The sequence below is a fragment of the Rhamphochromis longiceps genome, linkage group LG15 (assembly GCF_057381845.1).
Source record: "Rhamphochromis longiceps isolate RC_006_pf linkage group LG15, R_longiceps_female_GT1.1, whole genome shotgun sequence".
NCBI lineage: Eukaryota > Metazoa > Chordata > Actinopteri > Cichliformes > Cichlidae > Rhamphochromis > Rhamphochromis longiceps.
This window is the reverse complement of record NC_140571.1, coordinates 10555886-10571504: the sequence shown is the minus strand read 5'-3', so window position 1 is coordinate 10571504 and position 15619 is coordinate 10555886. Positions and strand designations below refer to the sequence as shown.

At 42.6% G+C, this 15619-nt stretch overlaps 1 protein-coding gene across 3 annotated transcripts in view; it reads right to left on the bottom strand.

The window, feature by feature from the left end:
* Positions 1-9179: 9179 nt before the first annotated feature.
* Positions 9180-15619, bottom strand: part of LOC146652138 (prospero homeobox protein 1-like) — a 31684-nt gene continuing 25244 nt past the window's right edge. For all 3 annotated transcript variants that reach the window (XM_085381868.1, XM_085381866.1, XM_085381867.1), the window contains exon 5: positions 9180-14167. In XM_085381868.1, coding sequence (XP_085237994.1) covers positions 13982-14167 — 186 coding nt within the window. In that variant the 3' untranslated portion in view covers positions 9180-13981. The remainder of the gene's footprint in view (positions 14168-15619) is intronic.

The window sequence follows — 15619 nt, the reverse complement described above, 5'->3', positions numbered from 1 at the left end:
AGAATGTGAAATCAGTTTTCAGCATTTCAGCTTGAAAAATCAAACAATTCCCAAATTATCAAAATTACTTGACAGTTTGTTTTTTATTCCAGTTCACCTTGTGTAGCTCTTCCATTCATTGGTGCACAGCATGTGACGCTTTTTAAAAAATTATTATTATTCCTACTCACAAATGTAGCTAAATAGCAAAATGCTGCCATCCAGGCTTAGAGAAGTAGGATGTTACTTTTCCCAAATGGGCTTTGGAGATGTACATCATGAAATAGGTGCAGCCTGTAAATTGTATTCACCCTCATCTTCAACTTGAGGCAGCTGCTCAGTAGCGCACAAACATAACCGAAATGCATTATAAAGGTGGTGTTTAGACATTTTAAACGCATGAGTCAGATTTCCAATTAGCAGGCAGTGCACTGAAAACAGACCTCATCGTGTGAATTTAAGCTGTTTTCTCTGCTTGTGCATTATTTCCTGCAGTTTGTGGCACTGAAAGAGGTTTTGACCATAAGTTTAAAAAAAAAGTCAGGAACTTACATCATTTTCCAGTATGTTTAAAAATCATCAGATAACAGGATATCAACCCTTTTTGGGTTTTTTTTTTTTCACTTTTTTCCACAATTTTCTTTGTAATTGCTTTGATCCATTTTTCACTTTATTAGCTTTTTTTTTTTTTTTAATATACATCCATGATTGACTGGATGATGGTGATTTAAACCTAATGGACCTCATTAGGTCTTGTAGAAATGTTTTCGTGCTTTTCCCTCTGTGCCTTACTTTGGCGAACTACATACTAGTGTTAGTGTTTTAGCTTTGAGTGCTACAGTGTAATTTTCTTGTGCTGGTTTGCCTGCAGTGCACATCCAATAAGTAATATGCAATCAGACCTGCATGAGGCTGACTGACCAGTCATTGATCTCAGCCCAGATCAGTGATACGTCAGTGTTTTTTATATCAACCCTTGTCTGAATGTTGAGTGACTATCAATTTTTTTGGGGGTTTGTTTTTATATCACTGGGTTTTTGAGGGTCAATCCTAAATACATGCTTTTGGAAATTGACTTTCTTGGGGTTTGGGAAACTGCAGTGCCTCCAAAAGTTGTGTTTTGCAAGTTCTACAAAGTCACATTAGTTTTTTTTGTGATCTACTTGCAAATACACAGTGGACTGTGCTTGCTCTCACATGTTCTCATGGAAGTTTTACTTTATTTTCCCGAGAAGCATTCTATGAATCAGCCCATCCACACACACGTATACGCGTACTCGAAGCCCCTACCTCTTTTCAAAACCCAGCAATCCAATGGAGTCTGTAAAACTTCTGTTCTCAAACCAAAAGCCTTAAAGCCAACAGATGCCTTTTCGTTATCATTGCCAGTTATCACTCTTAGCTTCCTCTGATAAGACTTTACTTTCTGACCCACATGTTAAGGAGTTCAATTTATCAGATGCACCAGAAGCGCGGATGGGGAGGTGGAGGGATGAGCGAGTCTCAAAAATACCCAGAGGCTTGAGAGATGAGACGTAATATGCCTTTTTTTCCCTGCCAGGCTGGTGGTGTTTCTGAAGCGGCGTTAGTACAGTAAGGAGCTCAGCATCTAAAGAGGCTTTGGTACATGCGGAAAGATGGGACATATTACAGCGAGGCTAGAAGCCTGCTTGATTAATGGGCCAGGATAATCACCTCATCAAATCACTCTCACTTATTAAATCTTGTTTAATATCGTAATGAGGGCCCTCCCGAGCTGCTTTGGCAAATTCCCCTCTCTCCCCGACTCTCCACTGCTCTTGCTTTTCCACTTCTGCCTTTCCGTTTCAGCAGGAAGGCTGCCGGTGCCAAGTTCCCCTCTGTCCTTGTCTGTCTCGCTTCCTTTTGTTGTCTTAACTTCCCTTTTCTCTGTCTTCACCTTTGCTCTGCTCCTTAATATACAGAAAACTGAACCTTTAATTTGCTGCTGTAGCTTTCGAGACTGTGCAGTTACAATACATCATCTCTAAAGCTGGAATTGTTGTATCCACAGCCTCAGTCTATTCACCTAATCTCCCTTATTTATGATGGATGATGTGCTAGATTGTATGATCATAAATCAAAGTATGTGTGGGTCAGGACCTGATTGAAGAGTGATGCTACTTCCCAAGGCTTTGGTACACTGGAGTTTATGGAAACACTTCAGGTGAGGTAATATCTCACCTGTCTCCTTCCGCATGATTTGTGATCTATATCTGTAGTATCACGGCATTCCTGAGGTTACTTCTACGTGTGCATAATGTGTGTGAGGTTTCTGGAATGGGCTGGCATCTCCTTCACTTGACCTCCGAGCGAGACGATGTGCCTCAGAAGAAAACAACATGCCATTGTCTTATTTATGGTGTTCCATGTGTCACTGTGCAATCTTGGTCGCACAGCTGTCACTTTGCAATTCTTCCAAGGAAATAAAAATATTTCTCCTTCCCTCTTTTGCCCGCTCTCTCTTGTCTCTCTTGCGAATTATATATGCCTTTCAATATTCATCCCCCTTCCACTAACTTCATCTCAAAGTTGTATTCTGGTTTGTCGTCTCGGAAGGCTGGCAGGCAACAACTGGCTCAAGGTGACCAGTTCAGGCTTGGGATAGAGGTTAGGGCTGCATCTTCTCCCTAAGTGCCTTCCATTTTTTGCCTTTATTGTTGGGGAGCAGCTGTTGTGTACCTGGACCCCATGAGTGGCGCCTATGCTGGGTATCTTGGCAGCCAAGCTCCCTAGCTTTGGATACCAGAGTGAATCAATTCTTAAAGATGACTGTCTGCGTGCCGTGTCACATGGACAGGCCCAGAGTGAAGGGCTTAGGGGGCTCTGGAGCTGGAATGCTCTTTGATGGAGGGGCTGGAGAATGAGGAGGGAGGGGAGGAAAGGAAAATATGGAAGGGTATGGTCCTATTGTTGTGCCAAGGAATGCCCTTGACGGAGATAGAGGGGTATTGTTTTAATGTCCATGAACTCTTTTGGACATGGAAACCTAAAGGTGAAGGAACTGCAAGGGTGATGAACATCATAGCATCTTTGCTGATTTCATACATGCCTGGAGAAGTTCAGCTGTCAGATCCTGCTTTTTGCTCTTAACTACGTGCTGAAAGTTTCTCTGGGATGTGGCATGTGCTAGCAGCTTAGCATCAAGCAGCCATGTGAACGTGTAAAGGTTGGCCAATTATTTGGGGGCTGATATCGCCCCTCTGCCATAATACCCACAGAACCAAACTCATCCTAAGCAGCGACTGACAACAGCTGACCAGGACCTTGGTGATCTACCTGGCTCATAAGACTAACCTGTCTAAAGTCTGCTCAGAAACCTGAGAAAGTGAAGACTATAAAGGATGATAAAAACACATTGCCACATAGCCTGACCTCCCTCCCTCCCACACTCTATCTCTTTTTCCTTCTTCTTATCCTCCTTTGGAAAACAATACCATTCGGACCGCCCCCTCCCTACCTTTCTACCTTGGAAAAAGCAGGTTTATTAATAGTTCATAGCAAGGTGCTTGGGGCAAACTGCACTAGAAGGTTAAGGATGAGGTGAGTTTGCAGTCGGTGCTCAGCAGCCATAGCAGCAGCAGTAGCGGTAGCAGTTTCTTTTTTGGAGAAAGAACCTCATGGTCATCCCGTGTCCGTATCCATTTCATGACAAATGAAATACCACAGGCCCTCGCCAGAAACAATGGCTTGTTTGGCTGGAGGCTGTGGTTGTGGAACGGTGTGTGTGTGTGTGTGTGTGTGTGGTGGCGGTTGGGGGTAGCGGGGATGGGTGAAGGGGGGATTGGAATAAGATTGGCTTCCAACCCTTGCAGCTGTCCCGGTTGTCACTCCTTGTCTTAAGGCTCACTCCTGGCTCAACGCTCCAGCCCATGGATCAAGGGGATGTGTGTGTGTGTGGGTGTGTATGTGCATGCATCCCGAACCCCAAGAGATACTGCATGTCGATTCTCGGTACTGAAAAATGGCTCCAGACACAAAAGGCAAGTTGTACGGTGTTAAGACCCCTTCGGTATGGAGCAGACCCCAGGCATGAGGTCATCAGCCTTGCTTTAGCAGCCTTTGTCCTACTGCTTGATTGACAGGAGGGGTGGCTATCAAAGACAATTGTGGGATCAGTTACAGCTATGGGTGTCGCTCAAGATACAGCAGATCTCAAGTCAAAACACTTGTGAATGTAGTTTAGAAACGTAAAACTAGAACCACGTAGACTGTGTGCAAATGCGCTGCGATGTTCAAGCATGATAATGGTTTCGCACCTCAGCCCTGGTGGGCTCACCTTAATGTCAATTATAAAGTCTGTGAATCTTTTAATCTGCGTTGATAACAGGTGATGAACTTTAATACGCAGCTAAAATTCCATAAGCAAGCCTATGTGTGCATTACAAAGAATAAGACAAATTTCCCCCCCACCCTTTATCGCGCTCTCTCTCTCTCTCTCTCTCTCTCTCTCTCTCTCTCTCTCTCTCTCTCTCTCTCTCTCTCTGCCTCTCTCTCTCTCTCTCTCTCTCTCACCCTTATGTCTCAGAGATTAGCCTTTGCTCAAACACCTCCTGTTCATCTAAGTAATTAAAACATTAGAATTACTGGATTATAAACTGCTTTCCATTTAATCCAGCACTCGATGCTCCCATCATCTTGCCAAATGGGTCAAAAGGAAATATAATGGGGCTCTGTGATTTCTGTTTCAGGGATCTGGAAGAGGCAAAGGATGCCAATAATGGCTATTAAAAGAGATGTGTGTTTGTGTGTGTGTATGAGGGAGTGATGGAGAGAGAGAGAGAGAGAGAGAGAGAGAGAGCGAGAGATCCCAGACTGGCTTTGCCCCGAGTGCCATCTGTCTTGGACCCACTAGACCCAGTTTAGCCTGGAAGAAGCCAAACCAGTTCAGCTTCTATCTCTGCCCCCAATGCACAGTTATGTACACACAAACACGTTCCCTGTGAACGTATCTTCTTTAAGTGATTAAAGAGCTTCTTAATGAAGAAAAACATCTAAAAGGGAGTCTTTCATCATTATTTGAGAACTCTACCAAGGTTGGGTGTTTGTGTGTGCGTGCTTCATAAAACCTGTTAACAGGTGTTTGCCCTTGGGACACCCACCTCATCCTCACGGCCTTAGTGGGTGTCTTCAGTGGGCTGATATGTTTTATATATAAAAATGTCTTTCTTTTTCTTTTCAACTGGCTACTTTTAGCACATGTTCTCACATGTGCACACATTCACAAACATTCACTTTTCTTTCAGTTTTCAGGGAAGTCCCTCCCTTCTCACTTCGCCCCCTGTGACATTTCTTGGCAGCTAAAATGAAGGGGTGCTGCGGGGATTCACAGTTGCTGTCTTCTCACCTACACTGTCTATACTAATTTGGATGATCAGTATGTGCTTGGCATGTTTTCTGTTCGTGCGTGTCTCTGAGTTTACATCCCATATCTTTGTGCAGCCTTTTTATTTATTTATTTTTATTCTGTGGTTATGGAAGCACGCGCGTAGTCTCCTCCGCAGCATGTTTTCTGTCGGTGTGTGTGTGTGTTTTGTGCGCTCATTCTTGATGGTTTGTGTTTGTGCTCCTCGCAACAAGAGGTCCAAGTTGACACAGTGACAGTTCCTCGCAGAGCGACAGTGGGGCCCTGCCATCCAACAACAGAGGCTTTGTTGCTTTGCTCCTCTTGGCTTGTTACGGACTTCCTTCTTTCTCTCTTTCTGTCGCTTTCTCTCCCTTTTTTATTGAGCCCATTTTCTTGTCTGAAGTCTTAATTTGGGGCGCTGGCCAGTGGGGAGAGGGAAGAGAGGGTAACCGAGGGAGGGAAGAACAGGGGGAGAAAGAGAGGGAGAGAGAGGAGAGGAAGTGCAGAGTGGTGATAGCTGCAGATGGACGGCACTTTGTTCCTTCTTTCCCAGGCTCCTCTCTTGAGCCTCCGAGGCTCCAGTTGCGTTCAAGCCTTCCAGGGAGAGAGAGAAAGAGAGGGAGACTGGGAGGAAAAAGAGGCCACAATGAGCTGCCCAACTGGAATCTTCCAATTGCACAAACGAATTTGCACACATGGAGGAAAAATGAAAGCAGAAGAATTGAAGAAATAAGTGAATGAAGAATAAACAGAAGCGCGCAAATAGGGACAAGATGGGACATGCTTAAAAAAAATCAGTGAGTCTAAACTGTGCATACTAACCACTAGGTGTCCCCATCACTGGTGCCAAAATGTGGGCAGCCCAGAGTTAATCCCATGATTCTGCCAGTGGCTCTGGAGCAGATCGGTGTGCTGCTCCATCGACAATAGCTGAAATCCAGTGTTAAATCACCAACACATGCAGAATGAATCCATCAATCTGTGCACTGCAGAAATCGCTTTTCATGGTTTCAGATTAAACCCGAATCATTTTTTCTGTTTAATTATAGGTCCAATAATCAAATAAAAGCACAGATGAGCAAGAAAAGGTGATGCACAAATGCGGGCAAATGTCCATTATCTGTATAAGGACGGAATTATTCTACGATTCAGGCTTTTAGCCCGCAGTCATTTTGCAGGAGTAGGTGTCAAAATGTTTCAAAGAGTGGACAGCTCATTTGGTCATTAGTAGGAGGATTGCACAGAGAAGAAATCGAAATGAAATCCTAAGTCCTTGTGTTTCTTCATCACAAAGGTTCCCCAGTACGGGGAATTACGTCAGCTCTTGTGTGTGGTAATATTTACTAAAAGTTCTTCTATTTGTTGTTGGGTCGGCGTGCTGTAAATCCCTCGCTGCCACAGAGCTGTAAAACACACTTTTAGACTAAATGCATGATGAAAGCTTAAAAGAAGCCTTTCCAGCTTAAAACAACACTCTTAACTAAATGGAAAATGTTCTTGAACCTGAGTGTGTGTGATAACAAGTGATCACGAAGGGAGGAGGGACTTGGATAGGGACCTTGGGGACCATGTCAACGTTTTGTGTGCCAGAGCAGGGACAAACATTGGACAAACATTGGGAAAGGCTGGCAGCCTTTGAGATAGTGGGCCGTTGATCTAAGACTGAGGAGCTAAAGTCCACTATCTCCTGTGTGATACGGCAGCCAAGGTCTTTCTGACACACAGAACAAACATGGATACCTGAAGACAATGACCTTTGAACCCTCAGCAGGGTCAGTGGAAAAAACAGGAAGCAGGGAAAGTGACTCTAGTGACTTCCTCTCTGCAGGCCAAGAATGAATCAGGTGGAATGATTGTAAGTACACGGGTCACTGTACATAAACCATGCGCGCACACATACACACACAGGTGCACACACAATGTTCAAGAGTAGGAAGCACAGATGTGGTGTGTGTGCATGTGCCTGCTTGCGAGCTTGTGTGTGTGCGCGGAGGAGGAAGCGAGAGAGTGAGTCTTCAGATGTAGCGACAGATGGTATTTGATTACAGAGCAGACGGTCGGTGTTGTACAAAGATGCTGTCTCAGCCCAACCTAAGGAGCTGTAGCCTCCGGTTAAGGCGAGCGCAGGGAGGCAGGCAGAGGACGAGAGGGAAAAAAAGAACACGAGAGAGAGGGAGAGAGAAAAGAATAAAAGCAAGCAAGCAAGAAAGACACAAAAGAAGCAACTCCAAAAATGAGCATCAAAGCAAAAAGAGTGAAAAGCAGTCAGGCAAGAACAAAGGAAGAAAAGGAACAGCAACGGGCAGGCGTGGTGGAGAGTACAACCGAGGTCACCATAAGAAAAAAGCAAAATGATACAGAGAGAGCGAACCGTGCCTTTAAAAAAAAAAGAAAAAGTCCCACGTTCTTCGTAAGTGATTCCTAAACTCAAACACATATTTTTAGAAAACTAACAAATAGGGAAAATATAACGGGATGAGTCATGCATCTTCTTGTAAAATGATTTTTTAATCAGCGTCTCTTTTTTGTGGCCAAACATTATTGTAATTTGAAGAAACACGCACACACGCACATAATTTATTGGTTAAAACTGCAACGATTACATGGATAATTGCCCGATGGACAAATAATGAACATTAATGATGACACATTTTTGAATAAAAACATATACAATGCGTCTCATCTTCATTTCTTTTGGATTGTTAGCCGATCAATAGAAACGCAACTGCTTCACAGCATTTCTCACTACTAAAAAAAGCGTGACAGAGACAATAACCACAGATTAATAATGAAAACGACGACTCCTCAGCTTCAGTTGTGAATTCACTTTCAAGAGGTTTGTCTCTTTGCTCGGTCCTCAGACTGTTTTCTAAACATTTATAATCCCCCTTTTCCCACTTTACAAAGTCTTTCATAAATCCTTTAATTATTTCCTGCAACCCTTTTTTCTAATGAGGAGAATACTTCACTGTGTGTGTGCGCCCGTGCTCGATTGTTGCATTTAGCCTGATGAGGCAGCACCTGCAGTTGTCTCCGGAGCCTGTAGAGAAACTATGATGGGAGGACGGTTCTCTGCAGCCAAACTCCTAATTAATGATCACTCTGCGAGCAGGACAGCTCTGATTCACTCAAACAGGACAGAATAAATTGCACTGTCGCCAGTGATCCTTTGATAACCAAAAAACCTGGGAAGCAAGGTAGTAAATTTCAAGCGAATACCATTCACCATTAAATTACAGTAAAGTACTGACAGATTTCCCAGCATGAAACGGTGTACCTTCGATAATCCATAACATTTTGTTACTCTAAAAAAGATTTGACTGTTATCATACCGTTATTCTTCTTCTATTCTTCTATTATTTTTGTCTTTCTTGACAAGATATCCCCTTTGTTGCAGTTTTCCTATCCCTTTTATCATGCGGTTAAATGAATTTGTTACATTCAAATTTTAAAAGCTACCCTGAAGCTGATTAGTCATTACAGAACTCTCAACTATGGCCATTACTAGCTGAACCCTATTGCTTTTTGGCCACAGAAACCCAATAAACTGCTTTATACACCCATCAGCTTATACAGAAACTAACTGAAATTACCACAGCACTTCTAAATTGATCACTTGATTATTTCAATTTCCATGATTCTTTTTTTAAATGCTTGCTAGCGGAACAAAATAGATTTCTGCTAGTATGTTCTTCACTGAAAGCACCAGCTTTTACAGCATTCATGTATATTTCTAAGTATAGATATCTTTATAAAGTCAGATCCCCCCCCCCCCCCATGCTTTAAACACAAACACAGAAAACAAACCACAAACAGCTGCCACTTTTCACTCTCTTTTTCATTTTTATTTCAATTTTTTATTCATTTTGCACAAGCTTGCATATATACTGCACATACATTCAGTTCATAGAGGGTGAAGGCACGAAAGGCAATTTGACTACTGGTTGTTTTTGGGCTGGGCCAAAGCAATACAAGGGAAAAAATCTCAAGAGAAAATACAAAACTGCTTCAAACTAGTTTCGGCTTTCAAGTCCACCCTCTGCCCTGTCAAATCCAGTTTTTTTTGTTTGTTTTAACTGTCCAGTTTCACGTAGCTGCCAAAATCCCCACTCATCTTTTCTGTCAATTTAACTTTTTTTCTTTTTTGAAATTGTAAATTCGTTAAAGTGTAAAATCTTTTAAGTTGGTTCTACTTATTCAAATGCAGTACAGCCTTCCCTGTTTGAAAAAACAAAATGAAACAACATCAAATAAATTAGGATAAATTAAACCAATAAATTACACAAAATCTGCAAGACAAATAGACACCGATAACAGGAAAAAAAAAAAAAAGCAGCCATGTCATGAGTTTTATTTTTACAACCTGTGTAACTATTCAGACTGTATCTGAAAAACATGGCTGTTCCAGTTGGAATTACTGCACTAAAATTGAATAATAATGTCATACAAAAAGCATCAACAAAACATTATTTACATAACATATTGCTAAAGTTATACAAAGGCAGTATTTATCACTGTAAGTCCACGTCATTGATATTTACAATAAAAGAGGAGCAATGTGATAATAATAAAAAAGGAATTACTACTGAAAGCATCGAGAAACAAAAACCTCTTTCAAACAGGTCAGAAAACAGATCAGAGGAAATTATCGCAACACACACACACATGCGCACACACCAAACACATGTTGCCAAACGCTTAATGAGAGTCATTTACATGTCAGGATGGTACTCCCAGGGGTGGGGGAGGGGCCACAGTGTTGAGAATTGTGTCACACACTGGTTCACAGGTTCTCATAATCGGTCTTTTCTCTCACGCAGACACACGCAGTCATATACAGTGCACACACACACATGCGCACGTACTGCAAAGCATACAGAAATTCCACAAAATTCCAAACTTTCATCAACTTTTAAACCCAGTGAAAAGGGGGTACAAATCGCTGTTTTTTTTTTTCCCCTTCAATCCGCAATCTGGTTTTTTTTTTTTTTTCCCCTTTAATCTGTCACTGTACAGTGTTCCCCATCCATGGATGGCACTAGTCTTCTGATGACAATGAGTTCCTGTCTGTCTCTTGGGTCAAATCTAGAGCTACGTTGGCGGAAATCTGCCCTTGTTTTTTTGGATGACACAAAGAGCACAGGCTGCCAACGGGCCGCGCTGTGACATCACCGTTACCCCACCGTTACCCCACCGCTCGTCTGATGCATCGTTCTGTTCGGAAAATTAAAGAAATGAATGCTGGTGCAACTTCAAGGGCACTGCCGATGGGAAACCGTTTCCCGTTAAAGGCATGGCAGAGGGAGGGGGGGGAACAAACAAACCAAAAAAAATACCCCACTCCTCTGTGGATATTTCAGAAGAGTGCTTATGAGTCCAGTTGGAGAGTGGGTGAAGTCTCCTTTTTTTCCTTTTTTAACCACTCACCCCTCTCTAGCACTCTGAGTGATAATAGAAAAAAAAAATCTGTACAGCTATTCTTTGTTTCATCCTGACAGTATTTACAGCAGCGACAACAATATTTCATACTCTGAAAAGGTATTCCAAGTTTATTTTTCTTTTCTTTTTTTGATCTCCAGAAGACAGCCATTCAGCACAATACAAAAAAGGTAAAGAAACCAAAAGGAAAAACTGGTCACAAAACCTGCAAAAAACCTACTACTATTGCTCCTAATCTACCAACAACTCATTCAGAATACAGATTGCAACAAAACTGTCACTAAAAATACCCTCAGGATTTCTTTTATGAAACAGTTTCTAACAGTGCCTTTCAAAGAACTTCCACTATATATTTTTTCCCATAGATTTATACTTTACATTATAAAAAAAAGGCTATATATGCATTTCAATAATGTTATCCTAAAAATTAAACGACCCCAGAAAACAAAACCTGACAAAAATATTCTCAACACGGCGTTAAGGTCTTGCTAATCCTTATTTTATTTATTTATTCTTTTTTTTTTCCTTTTTTTTTTTTTGCACACAAGTTCTTCATTATCCTGAATTAATCTTTTTAGACGCAGGAACTCTTTAAGTTTAGGGTGGAGTTGCAGGAAGGGAGAGGGCATGGAACGATAATAATCTGCGCATCAGATAAAAGTGTCCTTTCCTTTCTTTATCCTTTGTCTGTGGCGCTTTAGAGCCCTTGGCTGGTGCTTTGAGACTGAGACATGCAGGGCCTAGCCCATCCTTCAGTGAGAAATGTGCGCCGCTCGCTCTCTCAGGGCTCCGGATCTTAAGAAGAACACTGTCCGGGGAAGAGAAGGGGGACATAATGAAGGGAGTAGCTCTCTGTCTTTCTCTGCCTTCTTTTGTCAGGCCTTTTGTCTCGCTTAGACAAGTCAGCAGGTTAAGCAACCTGCCCCTTTTGATCTTTTGTGCCGCACACACAGACACACTATAAGCCAATGTCGCAAGGTGAGATCACCAGCTAGCTCGCACGCACCAAGCAAAATATCAAAGTCCACTCATTGCTTCAAACTTACCTCTTCAAAAAGGTCATCTAATATCTAATACTTACTGCTTCGTAAAATCTTAACAGCCTGAGAGGATGGGTGAAGGTAAAAAACAAATCAAAAACAGTACATATAGAAGTTCAGCTCAAGTGAAAAAATTTGGGATTAGAACTTCAGGTAAAAGTGAAAGGAATGCCGTTTAACAAACTGGGCACAGTGGCTTGAACAGAGACACACTTTGGGTCTTAAAAGCTGCCGGTGTGGGACGGCAGGACAGAGCAGAGGGCTTCAGGTGCATGTTGCTCCTTGCTCTGCGCCTTTGTCCCTGGTCTTTGTAGTGCTGAGAGCTTCTCCGTCTACCCCCTGGGGGAAGAGTGCTCACCTCTAACCTCATGTTGTTGCACTGAGAGAGAAGCTAAATCACTCAGCAGCAGGTGAACATAGAGGGAAGGAGCATTGTGTGTGTGTGTGTGTGTGTGTGTGTGTGTTGTCATCAGGGTAAGTTCTACTTGAGGCAGAATTAATAAACAGCTGTTTATCAGCCTCAATAGATTCCTTTTATCTTCACGTCTGTTCAGTTAACAAACCGGTACTTCAGGTTTTGATATATTCAAGTATCGACTGCTATTAAAGTAACTTCATAATGCCATTTACACCATATATAAGCTAACCACATTAAGAGCCAGCAGTGTAAATATGTTAACTTCTTTCACGTGAGCTGTTTAGTGCTATAAAAATTAAAAACAAAACAAAACAAAAAATCAGACTTGCACTTATTATGTATGTTCACTAATTCAGAACACAGACGTAGAAAAATATTTTGTTATTAGATGAAGAAGTGCTCTTTAAGGGGGAGCAGATTAGTTTTCAAAGGTGGAACAGCTATAGTAAATCAAGAAAACACACTTTTACCAAATACTTCTTATTTACTTCATGTTTCTTTAGACTATGTTGGTTATTTTTAGCATCATTACTGGACTGATCCTGTGCAGGATGAGCTTGTCACTACAGGTGAATAGAGAAGCCCACTCTAATAAATTCCCTGGAATAAAATCCAAATCCAGCAAAGTTGCCCCAGCAACCAAACAGCGAAACAAACAAAACAAAACCAAAGTCCACGCCAGTGATGAACAAACTGAGGAAAGTGAGTAAGGAGAAGGAAAATGGGGAATGAGGAAGGTGGAGGAGGAGGAGGGGGGAAATACTTCAGAATCTAAAAATCTTTTGGAATAATATTCATAGCAATAATTTATTTCTTTCAGCAACGGCATCAAGGGACAAACAAATCTTGAAGTGCCAATCTTCAGCAAGCAGTAGTGACAAATAATAATCATAAACAACAACAATAAGAATAGTAATCAAAAATAATAATGTACACCCAATAAACACAATGCCCCTATTTGCAGGGAAAACACACTTCAAAAAAAAAAAAAAAAGAAAAATGGTAGAGCTCAGTAGCTATTTGAAACTGGTCCAAGTCTCACAGACCAGTACCAAAAGTCCAGTTTTAGTCCAGTCAACAACCTCACTAGGCCTTGCTTTTTGTGTGCATGTGTGCATGTGCCTGTCCTGTTAGGGACATCTTCAATAGCACAGTCTATTAGGCACCCACTTTGTATTAGGGAAAGAGGGGGTAGGGTGGGGCAGTTCACATGGATACCCCCCGAATTGGAGGGGCCTCTGTGGGTGCCACGAGTCAAGTCTTCAGGGAACCCAGCCTATGTTCTTAGCAGTATAAATGGGAACTCGGGAACTCTTTCCACACATGGAGGGCGCCGTTAGTGTTGATCACAGAACAGGCCAAACAGAGTGTTCACACGGTCCAAGAAAATAAAAATAAAAACACCCAATAAGATCAGAGCCTCTTCAATTCAGAGTCATAGAAAAACAAAACATATAATAACCAGCATAATATAAGAACAAGAACACAATAGCTAGGTCATTTAGGAACTGCCACAAGGGGCTTTAGATTGGGAATGCTACTCCATAACTTTCATACATTCAAAAAAAATAAAATAAAAATAAAAACAAACAAACAAGAAAAAAAAACAGGAAATCAAAAGTAAAGTTGAAGAAAAGGGAAAAAAACAAATCATAATATAATTTTGAAATTCTATGAAATCAGAAAAACAAAGAAAGCGCAAAGCGGTAAGCAAGGAGGAAGAGGAGGAGGAGGTGAAATTTACTCATGTAGAAGCTCTTGGAGACAGTTTGGGGACTTAAAGATCTCTGGGACCTCGCTGTCCAGTTTGCAGATGACCTTGTAGATGGCCTTCTTCCAGGACGGGTCCACGTCTTTGCCGGCCACGATGGCATTGAAGAACTCTCGCAGTGTGATTTCTGCCACCTCCAGGAAACGATCAGGGACCTTCGCGAACACAGAAAGGAAGGAATGAGCAATTGTGTAAACAGATGTGAGGAGTACACGGAGGAAATCCTATTTTAAGGTATTTTAAGTCTCACTGCAAAGTTTGCGTCCTTTATGTCACTTGACACAAAAGCACCGTTGTAGTGGTTTGATTTTAAGGCACTTCGTTATAATGCCAACCCTAAAAGTGTTTCGACCACTGAATACTGAGGAAAATGGGAACGAAACTTGACCGACTGCCAAAACCCAAACCAACTTTCCCAAACAGCGACAGTCTTCGCCCCCCCCAGTTGTAGAATATGTTCATATTTTCAAAGTGGATGTAAAACCATAAATCTCCTGTCTCTTGAGTCGCTACTTCCTTAAACGCCGGTTGAGGTGTTGGCCTGAGAAAAGTCACTTCTTGCGAATTCTCAGGTTTCTCACACCTCCCACTTCCCCCACCTTCCACCAGCAGCGTGGCGGGCGTGACATGTTTATGAGTCCCACTGTAAATCTGCGACCAAACAAGAGAGCGGAGCTGAAGAGCGACAGAGAGGTGCTGGCGAAAGAGGAAGTACTAAATGCTTTGGGAACGGGGAGACACGCTGCCTCTTTAGTGTCCCTGACAGCAGCGCTCACCGACACCATGGAGATGATTAGTCTGGCAAAGATCTGTGACACCTTCCCCCAAGCCAACACTCTGTCACACACAGACACACACGCTTATGCTGGTGTGAGCACACACACCAGCGGACACACCTCCTTGTGCCAAGGAGATGACACATCCTGTACTGTGACAGAGCTCTACATAATGCTCGCTGCACGCACGCACACACACATACACACTCACGCACCGGGTACCCTGGTGTATTTGGCTGAGTCTCTTTCCTCGACTCAGAGCTCCAGGGCGACGCAGCCTTCAGGGGTCACCTGCTTGGATAATGCTGACTGTCTGCCTGCCCGCCTCCCTCGATGCTCACACACACAAACACATATTGTCTCACACACATACAGCAGCAGCCTGCCCAAATGCCTGACAGTGCGTACTCCACTCCTCTCCTCCAGTGTCCTGCAGATACTCATCAGGAGTGTCAGGACACAGCAAGGTTAGTGGCCACTGGAACACACACACCGATGGACAAGGACCCACACACACCGACAGGCCTCTTCAACCACACACATATGCACTTAAACACACATGGGACAGCTACCAACCCCCCTCGGGGTGATGAATGAAGGCTAAGATGCCTGTGTGTCTGGTTGGTGTGTGTGTGTCTGTCCACTACTCAAGTGAAAAGGTGAGTTGTGAATAAGGAGCTTGTGCACTGTGTGTCTGTGTGTGTTTGACAGAGAGAGAGAGAGAGAGAGAGGGAAAGGAAAAAAACGAAAGATAACCCAATTCCCCAAATATTGAATTCCCGTCTGGTGGGATAAAAGTGGATATAATTCATTGTTTGGGCTGCTTGTCGT